The sequence below is a fragment of the Ostrinia furnacalis genome, unplaced genomic scaffold (assembly GCF_004193835.3).
Source record: "Ostrinia furnacalis isolate ACB-3 unplaced genomic scaffold, ASM419383v2 OfSCF1409, whole genome shotgun sequence".
NCBI classification, from domain to species: Eukaryota; Metazoa; Arthropoda; class Insecta; order Lepidoptera; family Crambidae; genus Ostrinia; species Ostrinia furnacalis.
Window position 1 is genome coordinate 396,030 of NW_021131648.1, and position 23,947 is coordinate 419,976.

General features: G+C 36.4%; 1 protein-coding gene and 1 non-coding gene across 2 annotated transcripts in view; one reads left to right on the plus strand and one right to left on the minus strand.

Annotated features, from left to right (window-relative positions):
• Ca-alpha1T (Ca[2+]-channel protein alpha[[1]] subunit T) overlaps nt 1-23,947 on the plus strand; it is a 200,430-nt gene that overhangs the window by 119,249 nt on the left and 57,234 nt on the right. Inside the window, exon 3 of the mRNA XM_028304257.1 lies at nt 8,592-8,994. Within this exon, the coding sequence (XP_028160058.1) occupies nt 8,759-8,994 (236 nt within the window). The 5' untranslated portion in view covers nt 8,592-8,758. The remainder of the gene's footprint in view (nt 1-8,591; nt 8,995-23,947) is intronic.
• Nucleotides 4,428-4,499, minus strand: TRNAL-CAG (transfer RNA leucine (anticodon CAG)). Its single transcript has one exon. It is a non-coding gene; the product is annotated as a tRNA-Leu (tRNA).

Below are 23,947 nucleotides of genomic sequence, written 5' to 3' on the forward strand. Positions count from 1 at the left end.
TAATGTCGCTTTTTGTTGTGGTAAGGAGGATTGTTAATCATTTAGTAACACTTTGAAAGGGTCTAAAACATTAGAGCTTAGAAGTTAGAAGATTACTTCTAATGATGTTACAACGTAATTTTGACCGCAGGAGCGACCTTTATAAAAATTTTAATCTCCATTGTTATGTAGAGACCCCCGCAGACTACAAAAATTTATCGGCCGATAGTTTCGTCCCCTTCCCGGCCTTTGTCTGGATGATAAATTCCACTCTACTTAAACCTAATCAAGATTAACTTATCTGACAGACTCTTAATAGAGGATTGGTCTATTCATATCGATAAAAATGCGTAAGTACTCGTACCTACCAATAGCAGGCCTCTTCATCTCCGCGAGTTTACATCGAAAACAAAACACGCACGATGGCCCACCTACAGGATACTATTCGACAAGGCCTCACATACGAGCGAACATTGACTCACGCACGCGTATTCTTGTGTATGATGGAAGAAAATAAAGGAAATGGTGTACTAAATACTGTGCAGCATTTAACTGCCTAAATAATAATAAAAACACAGAATGTACTTTTTTAAGTTGCCTCAAGACACTGAGAGGTAAATAAGTAGTTAATTTCATGTGAATTCATGCTAAATAATGTATTTCCTCCGCCATTTTCCGCAGTTTGGCACCTCACGTCACATCATTTTACCGAAGTCAGCCCTATAGCTTCGGCGCAGTGCCGATCACTGACGTTTGTCAACAAAATGGTGCTTGACTCTTGAGACAGGCTAAATTACACCATATTGTTAATGACATTGAGCATACATTTTTTTAAATACATTCGCGAAGTAAAACTTCTGTACGTAGTACTTATTATTATTCTGTGCCAATACTACTAACTCATTATATTTAATGACAAAACTCTCATCCAATAAAATACACTCGATTCGTTAACGTATCATCCTATTAGCCCCAGTTGATCGGTTTCCCCGAGTTATTGAATCGGCATTGCCCTGCGATCTGTTTCCGCGTTAGAAGTGTTTCCGAGGACATATTACGCGAATTTATCTCGAACAAGTACTTACAGTGTGACAGTCTGATCTACTTGTGGATTGGTTTTTCACTTGGGATGTGTTAGTGGATGAATTATCTTTTAAGTATATGAAAAAAGTTTTTTGTTTTACTTTACATAATAACCCCTAGGCCCTTTTCATAATAATAGGCTAGGTACTGAATCTACTGAACTACTGAATGAAACATGAAAAGCCACAAATTAGTTTACAATATTATTGCTCAACTTTCAGACACACTATAATTATCATCATTTACGCTATCTGATACAATCTATAATAACATCATTTAAGCTATCTGGCACGGTGTTTTTTCTGCATCATCATGTTGCCAGCCCACCAGAAATTTCTCAAAAAACTTTGGGTACATTAATTAAACGTGGGTGGTTTAAGGTACTTTAAAAATCAAAGAACGTAGTTTGTACCTATTGCAAATTTTTTGCTGCTTTGAAATTGTCCTTGCTTAACATGCCCAATTCCCCAATAAAAAGAACAATCACAGAAACGTACTCAAAGCCTCAATAACGTTCAGTATAATTTCTCAAACAGAATAGAAATCTTCACACTTCTTACCCACTGAAAGGAAGCACACGTTCCAATAGACAGAAAAATAATCTCATAACATAGCCTTCTATAGCGGGAATAGCCTATTACTTCCCTGCCCGCTTTTATAGATTTGCGGCCATTGTTTTCAAACTGATGAAACCTGTTTTCAAAATGGAAGTTGCAATTTCAATACGTTTAGAGAAATGGCTTTTGTGAAAATGACATTTGTAATGGGTTTCAAAGCTATTAGCTGTAATTAGGAATAACGTTTTCGTTATTTCGTTGATTAATAGATCAAATTATACGAAATTAAACGTTAAATTTAGTTGGGGTGCATGGTCAGAATTGAGATTTGAGTTTTGATCGTATTATTGCGATTGGGTTTATTATTTTATTCGAGAAATGTATTTGTGTTCTATTTTAAAGCTTTTATCCAAATTGGGAAACATCACACTGATTTTCCAGTTAACATTTTCTATCTAGAAATTGAATAATCCTGACCAAGAACGCTACAAACGCAAATTTTTATTGACCTGAAAAATCACAGGAAAGTCTAACGAAAAATACTACCTACTCATTTTATTACTTCATATTCATGACTTTGACAATTGAATTTCCTACAGCCTCGATATAAAGCAGAGCTGGTTCAAGTTTTTATTGCGTTTGTTGTTGATTTGCAAAGTTGAATCGCGGAGGCAAAGTTCGTTAGTTATTTAGGTTTTAGTAATAAAGTAAAGCTGTACGTGAACGATTGGTGGAAAATTTTGCTTGGTTGTTTTCATAAATTAGTTACTTGTGAAATATACGAGTATCTACATTTAACTTAAACAGAACACTCAGGACCACAGGTATCTAATTTGTTCAGTGCAGTAATAGCGCACGTTGGAGTGAAAACTGTAAGAACATACTTTTGTCTTTGTATTTGTTCTGTAAATGTTTAAATTTTCAAATATTAGTTACATTTAACCTGGCGTTATTTCATTCTAACAATCTGGAGTCTATTCTATTTTGTGTAAGATATTTACACTCAATTTGGTACAGTGGTAACAAAAAATGACCTTTATCATCGTTTAGCAAAAACATACATTAAGGCCCATGGTCTCGACGACGGGTACAAATGTTCCGACCCTCAGATGTGGGAAATGAGATATGCATAATAGATAACACGCCATATTACGGGCCGTATGGTGTCCGAATGTATATTACTTACGCTAGAATAATATAAAGATTCTGACTTTTTTTTAGGGTCTAGCTAGAGACCTAGATTATACGAATATTAAACAGACCAATTAATTATGCAATAAGCCAGAATAGGAAATGTCTAGGTCAAAAATAGATTGAAACCAATTTTTTTAGTTACTAAGGCTGAGTTGCACCACCTAACTTTGACCGTAACTATGATGTTAACCGGTGTTTTTTGTATGCAGTTTGACAGATTTTTGACGTTTGTCAAAGTTAAAATATGATGGTACAACCCAGCCATATGTTATAATAATACGTTCTAAATATAACTTTCCTTGCCACTACTTCAGAGTAATATACATCTATAACTAGATCACACTTGTAAAATTAGGTAGGTACATATTTACCAAAAAGCAACACGTCTCTTTTCCGCCATAAAAAGATAAGTACTTAAGTGAATTAACGTGAACTCAAAACGTGTCCTCTTACTCAAATCTTATTCGATAAACCATCGTATTTCGAGATGAAAAGCATTCTTCGTGCAGTTCACTGCAATTGTACAGCTCGCAGAAGCGATTTCGGGCACTAACAGCGTTTTTATAGGCGGCAATTAAGTTCGCTCAAACGCTTGGGCTTGCCAAACGGCTGCACGTTAATTTTATATCGATACCCGCAAGTTTACCGCTCCATCTTCATTAAAGCTATGTTGAGGGCTTATTAACTAGGTACAAATATGAGTACACGGTATGGTGGACGTTAATTCAGTGGACTCATTTCTCATTGACCCACCTTGATGTTTTCTTGATTCAATAAGCCAATAATTTGTAGTGAAAACTTTTTATACATTTTAAAGATTTACGCGAGAAAGTTTATTATAGAGCACACAGATGTATATTCTGTAACTAATGTGTTTGTGTGGAATTTAAGAGTCTTTTAATGTTAGTAAGATGGGGCAACCCGGGTTTACTGTATCAAAAACAATTCAAATTGGCGAGTGAGAACCATAGCAATTTCTGCCCTACACGGCTAACAAATAAATTAATAAATATCCTTGGACATTTTACACTGCGCCGCTAGCCCCAAACTAAGCAAAGATTGTACTATGGGTACTAGACAACGGATATAAACATACTACACACCCAAACCCATCACAGAAATTAAAATTCATCATTTCAATGTCTGCCCGGCCGGGAATCTAACCCTGGACCTCTCTCTCGGCATAGTAGTCCGTTCTGAACCACTTACACCAAACGGCCGATACTTAGTGTATCTTTTGTTTAAATATAGTACTCAATGTCCAATGTAGTTAGTTAATCACTCTACCTGGATGGGATTTTTCTTCTCAAACCTTATGACGATTCCTTGCAAACGATTCTCCTTAACTAATTCTTTTTTTTTTTTTTTATCCACAACGAGGAAGCTCTTGGCCTGTATCTCACCTGATGGTAAGTGACGATCAGGCCGAAGGTGGAAGCGAGCTTCACCCGGAATCCTCAACCACGGAGGAACTGGCTATCTTACCTCTAACTGCCGGAACACAACAATGCTGTTAACATTGTTGTTATGGCGCCAGATTTAGGTAAGATGGTGGTAGCTAGCCAGGCGGACTTAGAACAAGCCCTACCACCAACCAAACCGAACAGAAAAATCTGCCCCCACTGGGAATCGAACCCAGGACCTCTGCGTCTGAAGCAGGTGGTCTTACCACTAGACCACAGAGGCGGTTAATTCGGTCCAATATAAAAGACAGTCTTATTTTCTAATCCTCTCCTTTGACTAATATCTATTTCAACTGATTAAGTACCTACAAGGATGTTACAAAATGATAAAGGAAGAACCCTACTGTATCAATGTCGGTTGTTACAAACGCTTCGGTTGATAGCGGTTGTTATAGCCAGTAAACGCGCCTAGTGTGGTCACGATTTCATTGCGGCTGTTAATGGTACGTGCACCCCTTTTGGAATACTAGCGGTTCATTTGAAGATGTGTATCGTCAAATATCAATTTGTGTGTGAACACTCCACATAGATTATGATTATTGTTACCAAAGAACTGTGTTTAGTTTGTTCAAATATCTAAAAAATTATGAGCTAGATGCGAAAATAAAATCAATTAAACTAGATCAGAGTACAGGTTTAGTAAATTAACTAAGGTGGAAGAGAGTCATAGGTCGTTAACTAAAGAAAGTTCACTACCAAAAAAGTTTTTTTTTTAGAATTTGAGTGTTTCTTTAAAAACAGTCTGCCCTTTCCATCCCTCTCAATCCCAAATCAGTGGCGCAATCATAAATTGGCCATGACACGCTCTCTTAAAGCCATAAAAGTTTCACCGTCGCAGTATGGCGGCATGATTCCCGAATCACCGCAATATGCTAGGGTCCATCACACTTGCACGTCCCTGGTTCTTCCGACTTTTTATTTCCAGGTGTCTTGTCGGACATAAACGAGGATGTGATGGACGGGAATAAAATGGGTAGGTGGGTCATACGGAAAGTGACCACACGTCCCGTTTTGTAGAACAAAATCTCGCTTTTGGTTACTCTACCCGTGCAATTTCTATGCTCTTGAAACACCCACCGCCCACCTCCTGTTTTCTTCCTAAAGAACTCATGTTTAAAGTGGTAAAAAATCTTGTCACCCAACATAAAACTTCAACATTTAATCTAAGTAATTTTGTTTATTAAAATAATATACCTACTTGTTATCTTCTCTATCGTACAAAGATACCCAACCTTTTAGTATAATAATCAAAGGCCTTTAAGTTTTTCCTGATTTAGTGATGTCCTGCATTTAGGTGGAAAAATATGGTCAGTTCAGTCATACGACCCAGCTATCCTTGTGACTTTATTCCCAAACCATTACGACGATATTAAGTGGGCATGTCAGCATAAGATTTTCATACGTTTTCCTTCACATCTGAGCGCAATGTCAAAAGATTAAATAAATCTTCTTATTTTTTTGATCTTGTGTTGTGTTCGAACTAGCGTTCCTCAGATCTAGAGCTGGCCAGTCCGGCACCATTCACCATTTGGCCACGCTTTTTGTTTGAATTTTTTTCTCATTTATTTTATTGCGTGAATTTATCAGGGTACCTACTTAAATATTCCTAATACGTCTTATACGAGAAGCTTCTAAGTTAATACAGAATGAAAAGGAAACTAAAGTGAAAATCTGAAAACTCAAAATTGAATGATCAAACGAACTTACCAAGTGAAGTTCGATCTAAATTATCCTGTTTTCGCCGAAGAGATTTATTTTACCATGTAGTACCCATGTACGACAACCCAATCCGCACACAATATTCAGCGTAGTAGTAGTAAAAAACAAAAGAGCGGGCAACCCCACCCCTACCACGCTGTGGGCTCGGTGTCCGAGCGGTCTCATTATATTTAGAGAAGAGATGACATTGACGTTTACCTCCAGGGAAGAAGATATAGAAATCTTCGGGTTGGGAGGGACCTTAAATCTCTTCGGCGAAAACAGGATAATTTAGATCGAACTTCACTTGGTAAGTTCGTTTGATCATTCAATCGTCACTACACTGCACAACTTAAAATAATTACGTTTTTTGTCGGTAAAAACGTCCTGGTGACGTCACTTAAGCATTTTTCTTATACTGCGTGCGGTCGTTGCGCGTGCGCACAAAGGAATGAGACCGCTCGGACACCGAGCCCACAGCGTGGTAGGGGTGGGGTTGCCCGCTCTTTTGTTTTTTACTACTACTACGCTGAATATTGTGTGCGGATTGGGTTGTCGTACAGGGGTACTACATGGTAAAATAAATCTCGGAGGCGAAAGCAGGATAATCTTTATCTAGGTCAAAGTTAAAGGGTAAATAAAGTTTTTGTAAGCTTTCTAGACAGTTTATTTATTGATAGAACACTATTTTAGATAGGTACAAAAAATATAGTTACTTCTTGTAGAAACGTAATCTTATTTTTTTAATGAAGATATAGTAGGTACCTAAGTAGTAGATTTTTAAAGATTTACATTATTTATACGAGGAATATATTGCGGTAAGGCGCTAGAATCAGATAAATTCAAATATTAGTTACACTTTGCCATGGTAATAGGTACCTACGGCCCGACTATGCTAATACGTACCAACAGAGCCCACCGCGTAATTTAGTGTTGGCTTGCGGGAACTTGTTGAGCACAAGTCAATAATATAAGTCAATATTATTATTAGCGAAATGAGTAATCAGTGCGGGAGGAAGCAATAAAATGTTTACTGAATGCTTGCGTGCTTGCGGCCACCGTACCAGAGTAAATACAAATGAGTAGGTCATCTTCATAGAAACGCACTGAGCGCGGTTTGTATGTGAGCGCGCGCCAATACTTATGCAGCGCGCACCAATACTTATGCAGCGCGCACGCACACACTGACAAAATTCAGCGCACCTGCACCTCACTGCTAATCCACGCTAAATTTTGTCAGTGTGTGCGTGCACATACAAACCGCGCTCGGGCGTTTCTATGAAGATGACCTACTCATTTGTATTTACTCTGACCGTACGGTAGGTTGGGTCAATTAGAACCATTATTATTACGCGGAAGTGGGAGATATGAGTCAAGTCCCGAACCAAAATGGTAGTGATAGGTTCAATAAAAAAGAATATTGACTCATCTAACCCTGCCCTGCCTGTGATGGTTTGAGTATTCGATTAGTCTGTGTTTTTGTACTTATGTGTGTTCTTTGTAGTATTTTTGTTCTCTGTTCAGACTTTGAAATTACAGGCTTTTAGCTGAGTGGTTTGAAATTACTTACAATAAATTACTTGTAGGTACACTAACGTGTAGTAGCCTACAGAACAAAAGTTATAAAAGAAATAGATCACTTACGAAGCAGCAAAGAAAATTGAAAAGTAGTTTACCAATATCCGACTAGGGGTGAAAGAGTATTAATCTTCCCGGTGTCAGACTATCTCCGGGCTGTCGTAGGGGTACGCCGACGGGGACTTAAGTGGCACCCACTTAAGGGGCAATAAAATATGTTTGGATATGCAGACGCGTGGACTTTAAGGCAACTATCGGTCTATGCCAAAAAGTTGGTACATGGCTGTCGTTCAAAAACTACGTTTTTAAATTAAATTTATTTTATAGCGCATGCTGAAGTTTACAGTACAACTGTTTCATCATTATTAGTATCTAAATGACATACTCTGAAAAGTAAACTTTTATTAAAAAAAAATTAAATAATATTAAGGTCATGATTTCTAGTGTAGGCAAAATTCCACGTAAAATAGAAATAAACGATGAACATTTTGAAGCCAATAGCGCAAAGTATTAATGTTTCATGTAAGGTTAGTTTGCCTGAGTTTAAATATAACGACAGTACTTTGGCTGGGCCGTCCAATTTTCCCCCGTTCACCCTATTACGTATGTAAGTAGGTGACAACAAAATTGGAGAGAAAATACATTTTGTTTTATGAAATTTCCAGTCTTCCAACGAGTTCAAAATGTTTTACCGTAAAATGTTCACGTTGATAAAAGTAACTCTTTCAATGAAGATAGTTTTGAGAGCACTTTTTGATAGATTAATTTACTAACATATGATATTGAATACAAGTTTAAAATTTAAGGAATTATTTTTCGTCTACTTTCTTTATTTCAATGAATAGGTAACATTGAAATGACAATTCCTATTACGCGGACAGCTCAGCTGATTCGTTAATTTAACAAACCTCAGCTGCCATTCTCCTCACGGAATGAAATTTAAACAGACAGGCTGAGCCATTGAGACGACATTTGATGATTTTTTACTTATCGCTCAGCTAAAATGTCCCTTATTAACAAGGTTTTTCCTTTGTTTCAGATAAATTCAGTGCGTGTGCCCGTCAACCATGCAGCAATCCTCAACCCTATGGTCGGAGCAGTTATCTCACTCGCTACGAATACAACCGGACACGTATCTAAACAGTTGAACCAACCATGATTAAGTAGCATAAGACTGTTCTAAAAATGAGCTTATAATTTAGGTAGATGTCGGGAGAAAGGGAGAGGATGCCTTACTACGGGTACCGAGAAGGGGGGGATGAGTCGGACTCGAATGGGGGGTCTGAGTCCGACGGGGGGGACTCGGACTCGGAGGGGGGGATGAGTACGGAGAGTACGGCGGGACAGGGCCTGCCGTACCCCGGCTTCACCCCGGTCGCGCTCCGGTATATGACGCAGGACACCAGGCCCAGGAGTTGGTGTCTCAAGCTGATCACCAATCCATATCCTTTTCAATAGAGTATCAAAGATCTTCATTGTGTTTATTTACATTAGGCATTGATTTTAGCAACGATAAAACTGTATCACGTAAGTACAAGTTTTCAATTGATTGACTAGGCCTGCCATAAACGGATAGCTTAGGTAGAATACTGCAGTTTGCTATACCGTCGCAGCTTGAAGCTGTCGATTCTAGCTGCTTCAAGCTGTCTGTGTATGTCGAACTTAGATGTAGACTCCCTTACCATTACAACCAACGCAATAAATAATATTACAAAATGGAAAAGTTAACATAAAACTATCTACAAGGAAGTAAAACGGCTGTAATAACAATTAGAAAAGGCATTCCAAAAAGTATGTAAACGCTCTCGCAGTGAACTTCCCACAGAGTGTATCACTTATTTGTTATTCACTCATTTTATTGGCAAATAAAAGTCAACGCGCAATTCTCAAAGCATTTGTACGAGAATACCGTTTCAGTGAGGAAACTTCCGATATTATAGAGGCAGAGAGCATTAGTGATACCAAACTTCTATGGCGATGTTTCTTGTTGTTGTATCGTGGAAGTTCCAGGCTAAATGAGCTTATCATACACTCTACAAGGTACATTATTCTGATAGAAGCGTTGTTTCTTTATTCAATTGTTATAACTACAGAAATTAATTACCTATCTAGCCTCAAACTAAGCAGAGCTAAGCTTGTACAATGTACAGATGACAGCGCATCGGACCATACATTTTTGAAGCCACGATAACTAAACGATGAAGGGGTCGATCCCCGCCGCCGCTCGACTATTGTGGTGAACCCACTCGTAACACAAGCATATTTAGCTTACTACGAGTGGTTAACGGGTTATAAGTAATTTGTATTTACAAATTGCTAATATTCTTAAAAACAAATATTGCAAAAACGCCCATTGCCATAAGATGCCACAGTATTTACCTTGATGTGCTGTCGTCTGTAAATAATATCTCAACTACATAACACATAGAAAAATACACATCAGAATTGTTGTGCTCAAGATACTGAAACCTGCTCCCACCGGGAATTGAACTCGCGACCCCATTCAGTCCACATTAATATTACCTACACACTCACTGCGTAATAAAGGAGCTTAGCATACGAACGAAGATCGCGAAATTTATAAATCATTGTCATAAAATTCTTGACTTAAAATTACATTACTTCGGAGCTATGACAAACATGCGGGTCATAAATATCAGCCTCAAATTGTACAGGAGAGTAAGGGAATGTTGACAAATATTTTGCTCATACTTCTTTATTTACTCGCATCGCATATGTAATAAATACTTTTTCAATTTAAATACAATAATAATATGATTTACTGAAGTATAATAAAATTAAAATTAATAAACTCATGCTTGTTACCAACTAAATTACATGAGTTAGCAGTTAGGTGCCTAAGGCTGGGTTGCACCATCTTCTGATACGTCAAAAATCTGTCAAACTGTATACAAAAATCACGGGTTATCGTTATAGTTACGGTCAAAGTTAGGTGGTGCAACTCAGTCTTAGTATTGTATTAGGTACCTATATAATTTCATTTAGGTATTCATTCGTACTAATACGTGACATATTCTAAAACATAGTGAAACAAATGAAGAGCGAAAACATCTGAACAACTTACGTACATTACTCGAATTCATCAGACCCGCATCCTGAAACAAAACTCAAACATTTTAATCCTACACTATAGTTTATGAACTCCAAGAAAGTGTCACAACGCAACACAATGTTTATCCCCTCACGTTTCTATCTATAAAACATTCGACCCGACTCCGAGACATGAAGCTTTGATCTCTGAGGGCAGATTCATTATTCAGTACAGTGCAGTGTCATACGACGTTTGTTTATTACAGTTCATAAGTTTAAGTAACTTCTTTCGTTTTAGCAAAACGACGTCCACTGCTGGACAAAAAATGCCTCCCCCATTGTTCCCCTGAGAAGGGGTTTTGGCTTTATCGCCACGCTTGGAAGACGGCTTGGCGTTTGGCTATCGCAGTTTTTTTATATAAACTGATTAACTTGAAAAATAATAATCTCAGTACTTGATAACGAGCTACCAAAACCTACATAAATAAATATGCCTTATACCTACAAGATACAGTACCTATCATAAGTTTAGACGAATATGGTCTTGTTTCATTGTAACACAAGTTATTTCGAAAACAATATGTGTTATTTTTTCTTCTAGTTAGTGTCATCACATAAGTATTATTAAATCTCAATCATCATCTCTTGTTACCTAGTTCTATGTAGATAGACACGGTTACAGTTATGTCCATAAATTGTCATGCAATATTGAGCCCTGCCTCATTAATAATAATTAACCAAGAATCAACGCGCTCTCATCATTTAACACGTGCATTCCCAAAACAAATACTCATAACATCACTCATAACATTTAGGCTCCAACCTTTCTCAAACTCGCTCTGCTTAACGCTAATTTATTTGTCACCCAAACAAAATTACCTTTCTAATGAGATCCAGTAACCTGGCAGCTGGTAAATTAATTGTAAGCCAAACACTCGAGCGCTAATTGTTTGAATTAAAATGTTCTGCGAACAAAGATGGTGCCTTGGTTTGAGCGCGTAAATGGTGTGTCTAAAGACGACTCCAAATATGAGTCATAAATGGATGAAGTTTCTCAAGCCTTTGTGTGTTTTTACATTTTACAGTCTGTACAGTTTTTCAGGTCAACACATCTTAAATAATTGAACGAATGTGCTGCACTTCTTTTCACCCTTCATCTCCTCTATGGCTATTGTGTTTCCGCGTCTGCCAATATCACGTGGCACTCAGATAGTTACTATATGACGTAGGCAAGAAAGGTTTTCCAAAATTCACCTCCAAAGAGGTAAATCGGGGTCCAAATTTCGTCGCGGGATTTGTTTATAATTTTTTGTAGAGTTGTGGATTTTTAAATCCTTATTGGCTTTAAAATAAATCAATAACAATGACTGGCTAAGAAATAACATACGTATACCAACATGATGCAATAAACATTTATGACTATTACTACGCTTCGATTACATACATTTTTAATGGGTTTCAGTATAAAGATGACAGGTCATAAAAACACATCTGTAAGGTCACTACAGTTTCCAGTGACCTCGTGAGGTCACATGCAAACTGCAGCCGCGTCAGTCAGCGCTGCGCAGTTCATTATTCATACGATGGGATGGAAGCGCCGCGCATCGCTCGCTAACATGTTAATTTGCTGTTAGGCTGGCATTATACCAGGCTAGAGCAAAAATATAAACAAAAGAAGAAAACAAATAAAAAGACTTCACACACCCATGCTAAAAGGTTTAAAAATTGAGATATTTTACTAACAAATGGTAACTTTGTCTTTGTAAACTAAAAGTAGCTAGTTTCAATCCCATATGAGATAATTTATATCTACTAGATTGTTGTCCACCTAATAATAGAAAAAGTCTGTAATAGAGTCAGTGTTAAAGGAATAAGCTAACCTGAGTACTGAGTAATCAAATAATTAAAACAAAATCAGAGAAGTTTTGAAACAGCGTTCTCAAACTGTTCATAAATACAATGTTTAATTTTAATAACCTTTACCTTCATAAAAATTCCGAGTAACATACGTTACGTAGAGCAACTTTGCACATTGTTACCCAAACCGCACGATAGCAGAGCAATTTTGAAACAAACACCCATGTTGTAATTAAAATTTAACCCTATAACATCTCGGGAGAGTTCAGTTTCGGATACCACTTTAGACCACACGGACCCAAATAGCCCGTATTTCTAAATGTTGAAAATTAAAGGTGTTAAATTTGTAACACACCCGCAATTAAAGTTATGTACTACCTATGTAACAAAATACATAATCATATTTCAAAGGCCCGGTGCTAGAAGTTTATGCACAACGTACTAATAATTTTTACTTTGTATAATTTTGTTTGGACATCATCAATGATAGATAGAATGGTAAATATTTTGTTCCTTTATGTAACTAACCAATTTTTATTTTATATCGCAAAAAGGCTAAATGAGAACCTCTCAATACACAAACCTCTGTTACACTAATTGATTCTACAGTTTCATATTTCTTAACTTATTTGTGAATTCGCACGTGTTTAATAAGCTACTTATTAGTAATTTATAAGAGTCCTCTCGTGCTATATTTCTTTATAACGAGTATTACAGTTCAAGTAAAAAAGTTATTTAAGCCAAACAGCAGCACAAAAGTGAAGTACATTCAGACTCAACGGCTACCCGTCGTCCGATAATAATTAGAGATGAAACGGATAGTTGTTTGGCCGGATACCGGATACCGGATATCCGGCCAGCTGCTAGGCCGGATAGCCGGATATCCGGCGGCCGGATAGTTGGCCCATTGTCTCGTTTCATGTCGTGACGAGTTTAGCGCCGCACAGGTGCTTCGAACGCGATCAGTGGGTCTATTAGTAGACTAGACTACTCACACTTTTCGAAAATCGAATCTGTCCGAATAGAATGTCAGAGTTTGCCACTTGTCTAGGGGGCAGATCAATTCGAGCAATTTCGGTTGCTATCGTGAGTGTGTGATTGAATAGCGAAAATTAAATTAGTTTACTTGCTGCATAATCTGACTGAACTGCATGCGTCATGTCATCAAACCATCAGTGAAAAAAAGATCGCCTTTTATTTGGCAATATTTCGACATTAACAGATATTATTTACTGTGGGTGGCCCAGAAATTCACTTTTGAAAATTCAATGAAACTAATACTGTACGATATTTTTGTAGAACTTTAACTATTGCAATTTAGTGCAATTTATTTTAAAATTTACTTTCCTTTTATAAATTTTATCGTACATGTAGTTCCCTTGACGTTTACAACATTCGGTCAACATACATCAAAATTTTGGAAAACTTTCATTAGAGTTACCTCGAAATGGATTCAGGATGGATGGATGCTGTAGAGTTTTTGGATTATTAGAGTATGTATAATCTGCTCATAAGGTAACCCCGCAAAAAGAAGTCTGCTGGAATGAGATTAGCGCTTCTTAGAGGCAGTGAGATTTCATCCTTGCTTAATTGGTTTGTTGCATTGAAAGGATGATTAATTTTTGAGAATGCTATACTGGTAGGCTGAAAAGCTTTTTGATTTTTAAAGCTGCAAGATTCGCAAGGCTATGACCGGAGCACTTGGTTTCACCAAGATGGGGCTACGTGTCACACTTCAAATGAGAGCATTTAGATGGTAAGAGACAATATGTTCTCACAAAAAAATAATTTCAGGCAGGGGTGACATCTCCTGGCCACCCTGAAGCCCTGATCTCACTCCAGAAAATTCTTTTTTGTGGTGTTACATTAAGAATAGAGTATACTTTTATAATCCAACAAACATGCAGCAACTGAAGCTGAGCATTCGGAAAAAAATTGAAAATAGGTTTCGAGGTAATTCTAACGAACGCATTTCAAGATTTTGATGTATGTTGATCGAACGTTGTAAGCGTCAAGGAAATCTCCTGGGCGATGTAATTTAATAAAGGTAAATATAAAAATAAATTGCATTAAATTTCCTTCAAATTGAAATAGTTACAGTTTTCGTTTCCTTCAATTTTCAAAAGTGAATTTTCTTCTGGGCCATCCTGTATTTATGTATTCGTCATTAGAGTGAATAGCCCAGAAGAATAAATTAGTTTTTTGAAAGGCTTTTTGAACAATGGTTTTTTTGTAAATTTTTGGACTTTAAATAAAAGCCGTCATTATTATAAGCCATTTTATTGATATTTACCTCAAAGATTAATGTATTTCATTTTATTAATAGGAAATTGTCGTAGTTTTTTAATATCCGGTATCCGGCCGGATAGTGAGTTACTATCCGGTATCCGGCCGGATAGTAAATTTAGGCCGGATATCCGGCCTACCGGATAGTTGCCGGATATCCGTTTCATCTCTAATAATAATGAAGAAAGAAGTCTGGACAACATCACAGCGCAAACGTGTGTGCAATGAAACTGAATTATTTTATGCTGAGTGGCGGCGCCAGGGTAAAGATGTCAGCGATTTGGCAGTGCGAAGGAATATGTAGCTTTTTATAAAGCCATAGCTGGTAGAGTCAAATCTAATATTCTATTGCGATGTTTTCTGTAATACAACCAAAAAACCCTTTCCCTTAAGAAGCTACTGCTGCAGTTTGTAAAACTTATATAACAAAATATGAGAAACTCGATGAAACTTACTCAAAAGAGTACTTTAATTTAAAAACAATTTTAATGTTATATAGATTATCATAATTACAAATGTCTATTGTTTGCTTCTTTCTTAGTATTAATAATGTTCACCTCATGTATTGATCAATATCTAGAGGAGTACAAAATCAATACTCAAAATCAAAATCGAATCTCAATCAAAAGTGTACAACTTAAACCCTAAACTTTACAGCCAGAGACTGGCAAAAGAAATTAATTGGCCCGCATATAAGCGTAGATCAATCTGAAGATAACAAAACAATACGTAGCAAGATCAAAGGTAAACTCTACTACCTGTGTCGATGTCAGATCTAACTACGAGTAAATGAACATTGCAAATGGCATTTGATTTTAACACACGAGTCACTTTTAACTAGAGAATTGAAGTAGTGAAACAATGGAAAAATATGTCCATTTTCAACTTTTATTCATGTAGAATTTAATTTGCAACTCAATTAATTCATTTGGTTAAAAGTCCCTCGAGACAAAGTGCTGGAAAAAAATGTTATAAATGTTTAAAATTTTTAGTATAGTTGAATACGAGTAACTACTACGATATATATATAAATTGTGAAAATCGCAACCACAAGTATTCAAACTTTAATGATACACCTGTGACCAAATGCTAATTACGCCACCTTCTACATTAATGTTTTCACGTAACATCAAGATCTAAAGAAGAAATTACGATACACATGAATGTACGACTTTTATACACCCAATTTATGCAGATACATGACATATCAAAACTCGTTCGCAGTTTCGTCTTATCTTATCACTCATAAATGACAAATTGCTTCTGTATGATGACATATCGATGTTTTAATCCATTAAATAAAATGCTCCAGCCTTTAGAAGAATATTCCAAGGCCGTATGAGAAAATAAGGGTGCAAGTTATGACTCTCTACAAAGTTGCTATCTGGAGGTCAAGATCTTTGAAACTGTGCCACTTCACGAGTTTCTTAGAAAATACCATTCTAAGTATTATTACAGCGATTGTTTAATAGTTCTTTTTTCTTTGTGGCTGTGTAATTATTTTTTATAAGACGGTGCAAAGACGCATATGGGCCACGTAATAAAGTGATCATAATTTCATGATCACCAGCATATTATTCAAGTAAAATCGATAGCACATTAGCCTTTTTTGTGGTAAAATCGCCCTTACAACAACTATAATTTACCACGTGTACCATAATATCCCCTTTTGCGTAAGTAACATAACTCATACTTAGGAAAAAAATAATTTTCTACGATGATAATATATAATTTACTTTATATGACCTTCAAAGTAAATTATATACAATATCTATGTTAATATAATACTTATTATAGCATACCTAGTACGTACACTTACTACCTACTTAACTACTTGTATTCACATCAAATTGAAAATTAAGCAAATTGAAGTTCAAATCCACCTTATAATTCACTTTCACGCACAAACTTTGGAAATACATCAGAGAGATTTATTCACGAAAACTCATGTCTAAACCAACAAATAGGCGGAATTAGATCCAAATTCCAGTTAAATAAATGTTGGTTTGTGAATTAATTCGTTGCCAGCAACAACAATCCCAACTAACTAATATTATAAATGCGAAAGTAACTCTGTCTGTCTGTCTGTCTGTTACGCTTTCCCGCTTAAACCTCGCAACCGATTTTGATGAAATTTGGCATAGAGATAGTTTGAGTCCCGGGAAAGAACATAGGATAGTTTTTATCCCGGTTTTTGAAACAGGGACGCGCGCGATAAAGTTTTTCTGTGACAGACAAAATTCCACGCGGGCGAAGCCGCGGGCGGAAAGCTAGTTAGATTATAAATGTGAATTTACTAGAACTGATTTATGTCTTACTTTATTTTTACACCGCACCGGTTCATAAAATTGTACATAATAAATAAACAAATACCATTGGCTCGATTCCAAACTAAAATTTCATGTGCCGTACTGCATATTAATGGCATGTTATTAACAATGGTTTTTATAAAACTATCGCTGAACATGTTTGTACTCGTACATCCACTACAAACATGTTTTCACATTTCAGTAGAAGTCTTAGTAAGATTAGGAGAAGACAAAAAACACAGTGCTCGCAACTTGCTAAATCGAATCGATTTCGAAGACTTACTGTACCTCTAGTAGGAAAAACTTTCGAGTTCGTTTCGTTGCGTATTCAAAGTGTCATCGAAAAATTTTGTATGAAAAATTAAACAGCGCCCCCTAGGGCGGCTATAATATAGGGGGCGCTGTTTAATTTTTCATACAAAATTTTTCGATGACACTTTGAATACGCAACGAAACGAACTCGAAAGTTTTTCCTACTAGAGGTACTGATATTATTACAACAAGAACAAACAACAAATTTTTCACTTATAGCCACACAAAAGGGCTAATGTATAATCTTAACACAAACGGCACAGATAAATAATACAGTTTAGATGTCAACCTTTATTTTAATGGGTAACGCTTTCCTATAAGTTTACATTGTTGTCATAATACAGCTTCTTTTAAAGAAACATAATATTATTATTTATGCCGTAACTCCCAAATATAGAAAAAAAATTAAATAAGTCACACAGTGTCTACTCACGTAAACTTGAAAGATAGGCACTTTGCCCTACTTACGCAAATCCGTCCAACTTTTTAATGACTTACGAGTAGGTACTGGAAAATGCGACTGGCGGAGAATTTTGAACTGTACGCTGTAATGCAAAAACTTGTAATAGTATGAATCACAATGAAAAATAAACGTAATTGATACATGCTTAATACTTCTTACTTTGCCTTTAATCTGTTAAGACGTCAAATAAAAACAACACAATGTTACTAAACAAAGTCGGTCGTTAACGTCCATTAAATTCAAAATAAACCGTAAAATGTTAACCGTGTCGTTGACCTTGAAGAATTGTTTTTTCTCCTCGACTAACTCTATTAAATTAAACACATTTTGTACGTTTAACTAAATCAAAACATAAGCCTTGGCTTACAAGACACCTGAGGACTGACGCCCGTATCGAACGCACAGCGTTGAATAGAGGTTTGTGATTGCTTCGTTTGTCACCCTGTGCGTCCATGCGCACTGTGAGATCTCATAGTAATATACGTGTGTGAGCGACGACATAGTACTCTCATATTTTAAGTTCATGAAATTTCAAACAACTGTAGTGTTTGCTGCTTTGCTATTTTCAGTTTTAGTTCCTGAAAATTTACTCCTGTTGAAGTTTACAGAAAGTTCAGGTCCATTCAGTAATGTTTGAGTGACCCCTATTTTGTGCTGAATAATTTAATTTTCACTGTTGAAACAGGGAGATTATATTACTAGAATTTAGCGTTTGCCTTATACCATCTCATGAATTATGTAAAAACTGACTACACTTAGGCTGAGTTGCACCACCTATCTTTAATCGTCGTAACTATACCTAACGATAACCGGTGTTTTTTGATAAACACTTTCAAGTGCTACCCAGCCTAAATTGTTAAGTTACTTTTCACATAAAAAGGTCCTATCTCTCCAATCAGCCTTTGACCACGGTCAGTGTAACCTACTTGCAAGCGCATGATCGCTGAAATATTAAATTTAATTTTCACGTTCCGTAGATGTATCTCCGCGAAAGTAACTTATATTGCCATAGCACCGTATATGAAATCCCTGGCATCTGGCCTTCACCCGATAACACATGAATATTTCAAATATTTGATGCTGTTTACTTGACCTACTTTATAAAATGCGTAATGGGATTAGATCCCGGGTTTGGTAAGATTTACCTGCCAAAAGCCATGCCCGCAATGTCCATAATAACGCTTTATGAATTGCAATAGTAGACAATTCCGAATTTTTGGGAGCCAAAAAAATTTAATTATCATGATTAATGGTCAATAATCTCCACCGGGTTTTTACTGCAGATTTCCTAACTTAGTGCCTAATTGGTAATACATACCCTTAGGCTGACTTGCACCACCTAACTTTAACGATAACTATAATGATAACCGGTGCTTTTTGTATGGAATTATCACTTCACGGGATTTATTGCAACAATATCTATTTTAACGGTAAATAAAATATTTACCCTCCCGACGTTTCGGCTCGGTTGCACGAGTCATGGTCGCGGGCAGACTTTTTGTATGGAGTTTGACAGATTTTTGACGTTTGTCAAAGTTAAAGTAAGATGGTGCAATTCGGCCTTAAGATGGTACCTATATGAAAAGTTTAGACAAAATCAAGCAGGTACTACTTACGTCCTGCACGATGAAGAAATTTTACTCCTATCATTATAAGAAAAAGACGAAGTGAAGAAGCAAAGAGTAGAGCGACCTGATTTTAATAATTTCTTTCAACTTAATAATGCTTTTAACCTTAAGCGTAGGCTGATACTGAAAAACTATAACTGACATAATGTTTTTGTTAATTCACAACTTCAAAAAGAGCAGTGAATATGAACATGTACTTATCCTATTACGTTTTACGAGTCTTGTTTTTATTAACCAGTTATCTTTACTAGGGCAGTGGCTGTTCAGAGTTTTTTCATCCAGGAACAGACAACAGCACATCGAGCGAAGCACTGTGGCACCTTATGCGCTTGTAATACGTGCGATTTTGCAACAAAACTGTATAGTTTGATGTCTGTACATACTTGCAGTTCGAGTGGTTGAGGGGCATCCAGTTGGACGGTTGCCCAAATATAGTCGAGCACTTGTACCCACCGGCTATTTCCCCAAATACTTTATCTGTTATTGAGAAGTCTCATCTTTTTTATCAAGTTTGCTCTGCTTTTGAAACGTCAATTTAAGTTATATGTGACAAAACCAATAAAACTTCTAGACACAAAGTGATCGCATGGGACCGCGCGCGCTAACAATTGATTTATGTTGTCTCACTTAAAAGTTTCATTGAAACCTAATCATATAATGTTCAAACACAATTTTCTCAAGGTTCACTAATACACAAAAGAATAGAAGATTTGCAGCAATCAAATCTGTGAAAACGTTTTCAATTGTTTACCTACTCATAATGTTTTTTGCTGATGTTTATACATGTATATCGATTAGTTTAATAAGCGGGTTTGTTTACCCAACAAATTAAAAAAATACTTTACATGTTATATTGGATTAAATATCTGAGATTTGTAGCCTGTTATTAAAAAAAATTGCTCACTCGGCAGCTCACTAAAGCCACGTAAAAGCTAAAATTAAAACACGACCATATACAATTTATACTCACGTTCAGAGGGTTCAGGACATTGTCATCATATCAAAAAATTAAATTCAATTGCTTTTTCTTCTATTTAATAAAATGAAACATAACTGTAATTTTTTAACTTTAAAATACGCAATTGCTAAATAAATGAAATCTTTGTTATAGAGTCTATTAATAAAACTGATAACAACTGAAAAGAAAGTGTTATTTTTAGTTCACCAAACAACATCTTTGCAGTGCTTCATTATATCACGGACGGACGAACTTTAGTTTTTTCAAAAGTTGTACAGAACCCTATAAATTTCTTTTTCATTGCAGTTTCCATGAAAACTGAATGGCGGTATAATGATCCGCACAATTGAAAAAAGATACTTCATTAAAATGTAGGGACGTCCCGGCGAGACTAAAAATGGACGGCCCCTCAGCAAATGCATTGTTAGCGCTGAGAAGTATCCTTTGACAATTTCGGCGTATTGTTACAAAAAATCACTTCGGAATACTGGCCGTATTTTCGATAACAGTCTTTTACTTTTATTGAATCTTATTATAAATGGTGAACTTATGACCTTAGAAATACGGCGTACATATGAAATGTAATAATTACAAAAACCACTTTAGATATCCACATTATATGCACCTGAATAGACACTAAAACCATCTTGACCCTCAACATCATCATCATCATCATTTCAGCCATAGGTCGTCCAATGCTGAACATAGGCCTGTCCCAATGATTTCTATGTTGCCTGCATCCAGCGCCTTCTTGCTACCTTTATGATGTCATCCTTGTGAGAGTCCACCTTGTGAGAGTATCAACGTCCTTAAAACTAGCTTTATTTTAAATTTTAATTATCTAGCTTGTAATAAATTGACTAGCTTGTACTTTGCCAACTAGATAACGGGTAATAAATATCCACAAGCGTCGTTCATTATTCATCACACTTGTATCAGTGGGATTAGAACCCACAACTGGCATTGCTCAGCAAGCAAACTGCCAACCGGGGCGGGCTCTCTACATGTTAAGGGGTTGTGTCGTATATATGTGTAACAAATTGGCAGGCTTCGGGTCTAAATAAACGTGGTAATCCATATTGAACCATTGAACCACTGTAACTAATGGTTACACCTTAGCAGACTTGCAACAAGACCTAGAATGACTAACGCCTGTATTCAAAAACATTACTACGAGGTCTCACAGTGCACGTGGACGCACAGGGTGACATACGAACCAATCACAAAGCTCTATTCAACGCTGTGTGTTAGATTTGCTGCTTCTCTTAAGCAAGCATCGTTTGTGAATACGGGCGTAAATATAAGGTGTCAAAGAACAGTTTCTAGGTAAACTGAAAGAATGCCAAACCAAATCTTACGTAGGAATTTATTATTACCTGTTACAATTATTATTTCTGCGTTCAACAAACAGTTTGCCATTGTCTTTGTGATCGCAATTTCATTCGAAACAACATGTTCACTTCGCACAGATGACGGCAAACGCGAAAAGCTTGTAAAAACACGAAAACGAAACGAAACTGCATCATTCAGCGCTCTAGCATTTACTGGAAAACGGGAAAGAAAACACCGCGGCGGCATTGTGCGGGATTCGTAGTGCAAGGTCTTAGGCGATGCGCATACCTATTTTAATACTTATTGGTTTTTGGTGAAGAGAATAAAATGTTAAAATTGAATTTAATGAAGTATCAGACTTAACTTCGTTTTAATACTAACAAGTTTACGTTTTATGTCAAAATAGGTGTTCAGTTACTGTTACGGAGTAGACTGTATGAAACTATGAGAATATTGGAGCTCATGGAAATTACGAGCATTGACATCACAACAGTATTTTACAAAGGTAAAGTGGCCAACGCATATAAAAAAGAAATGATTAAAAGGATGAAAAAATACTCACTTCTAAAAAATCTGAAGATAGTCGTTCTGATGGCCTGTTTCCAAAAATAGGTAGACTATCTCGCTTCGTTATTGCTTGCATATCAAGTGAAATTGTTGTCTAGACAGAACCAAAACATTCAAAATACTGTAATAAAATTATGTAAATAATTTCAATAAACACCCAGTAGCTTGTGTCTGCGGCTGTGCCGTGCCTTTAGTTGACGGCAAAGAGTAGATGGTCCCGACGCGAGCGCGGCGTGTACACAAAGCGTTCTGTACGGCAGCCTGTCCTTTGATACTGCAAAATCAAGCCCCTAAAGAGACGTTATCGTCGACTCATGCAGGCCCAACAATGCGATCAGTGTAATTGGTAAATATGGCCCAATTTGCGTGAAAATTTACCTCAAATATGCTAAAAGTCGACATTCTGCATTTAACGGCTTTTAGTAAGGGTAGAGCCGTGCCTATTTAATTATCTCGAGATCTATTTAAAAAAGTTAAGATAACAGAATAAAATAACAATAAATTACAGGCTAAACGAACAAAAAGGTCTTCAGTGGGTAATATATTTGAAATAAGATCGACTGTCTAATGAAATGAACTGGAATAAACTCCTACTTCCAAGGAAGTGAGAGAAAATCCTTCGCATTAGATTATACAGATTACGTGAAAACATCCAGTCTAATTCGATTCTGAGCACAAAATAAAAGTCTATTCTCGGCTTTAATGAACCCGAGTTGAGAGAGGAGCTACATAATTTAATTGATTTCCATTAAGACTACGAGTAGGCATTGTAGTAAATGAAATTCCAATAGATCTCTAATCTATTGTACATCGAACAGTCAAAACAAAATCCATTTTTATAACAATTATGGTTTCATCTACTTATCGTAGCTCCCCTATTTAGTCTTACCTACCCCAATGCCCTACCCCCAACTCCAAGCTTAATGTTCTGTCAAATTCAATAATTGATTGATACATACTTAAAACAGACAACATAGATAGATACTGCAGAATATTATCATTTTAACCGGTGGCAAACTACTGCTAAAAATTATCTTTTTAAGGCCATTGGTCATTCGAGCCGGGTCTACTAAGACCCCACCTGAGAGCTTCGAATACTCGGATTAAAATTTGTGTTTTGCTTATCATAATCATGCACCCAGTGGGAATCAAACCCGCAACTACAGCTAGAGTTTTTACAGTACACTAACTAGGCCAACGCAGCCATTGTATCGTTCAATTACGCCAAGAAAACGAAGCGACCATTAAAAATGTATAAGTAATTGTTATTTCAAATTCTTTATTTCCATCTACAATAAAAACAGTCTGGGAATGGAATAAAATCATTGAAGAAGTAACGGTGTTGACTTTCCGTTTCTCATTTGAACAGAATTCATTCAGAAATGTCAGTCCATTTGTAAAGAATGAAATATTAAAGTGGGGAGCTCGATGATTTGAAATCGGAGCCGTTATCGTGTTTCTTTCACGACGGTGGCTCGTTCACGCCAACGTCTCTATAAACGTTCTATGATTGTGTTTCGCTAAGCTGTATTGTTTTCTGATTTGTTTATATTGAAGGGTTTCAATTCGGTCTTCGTTGCGAACATTTCAAAATTATCATTCCTTTTCGATTCTGTGATATTTAATTAAATT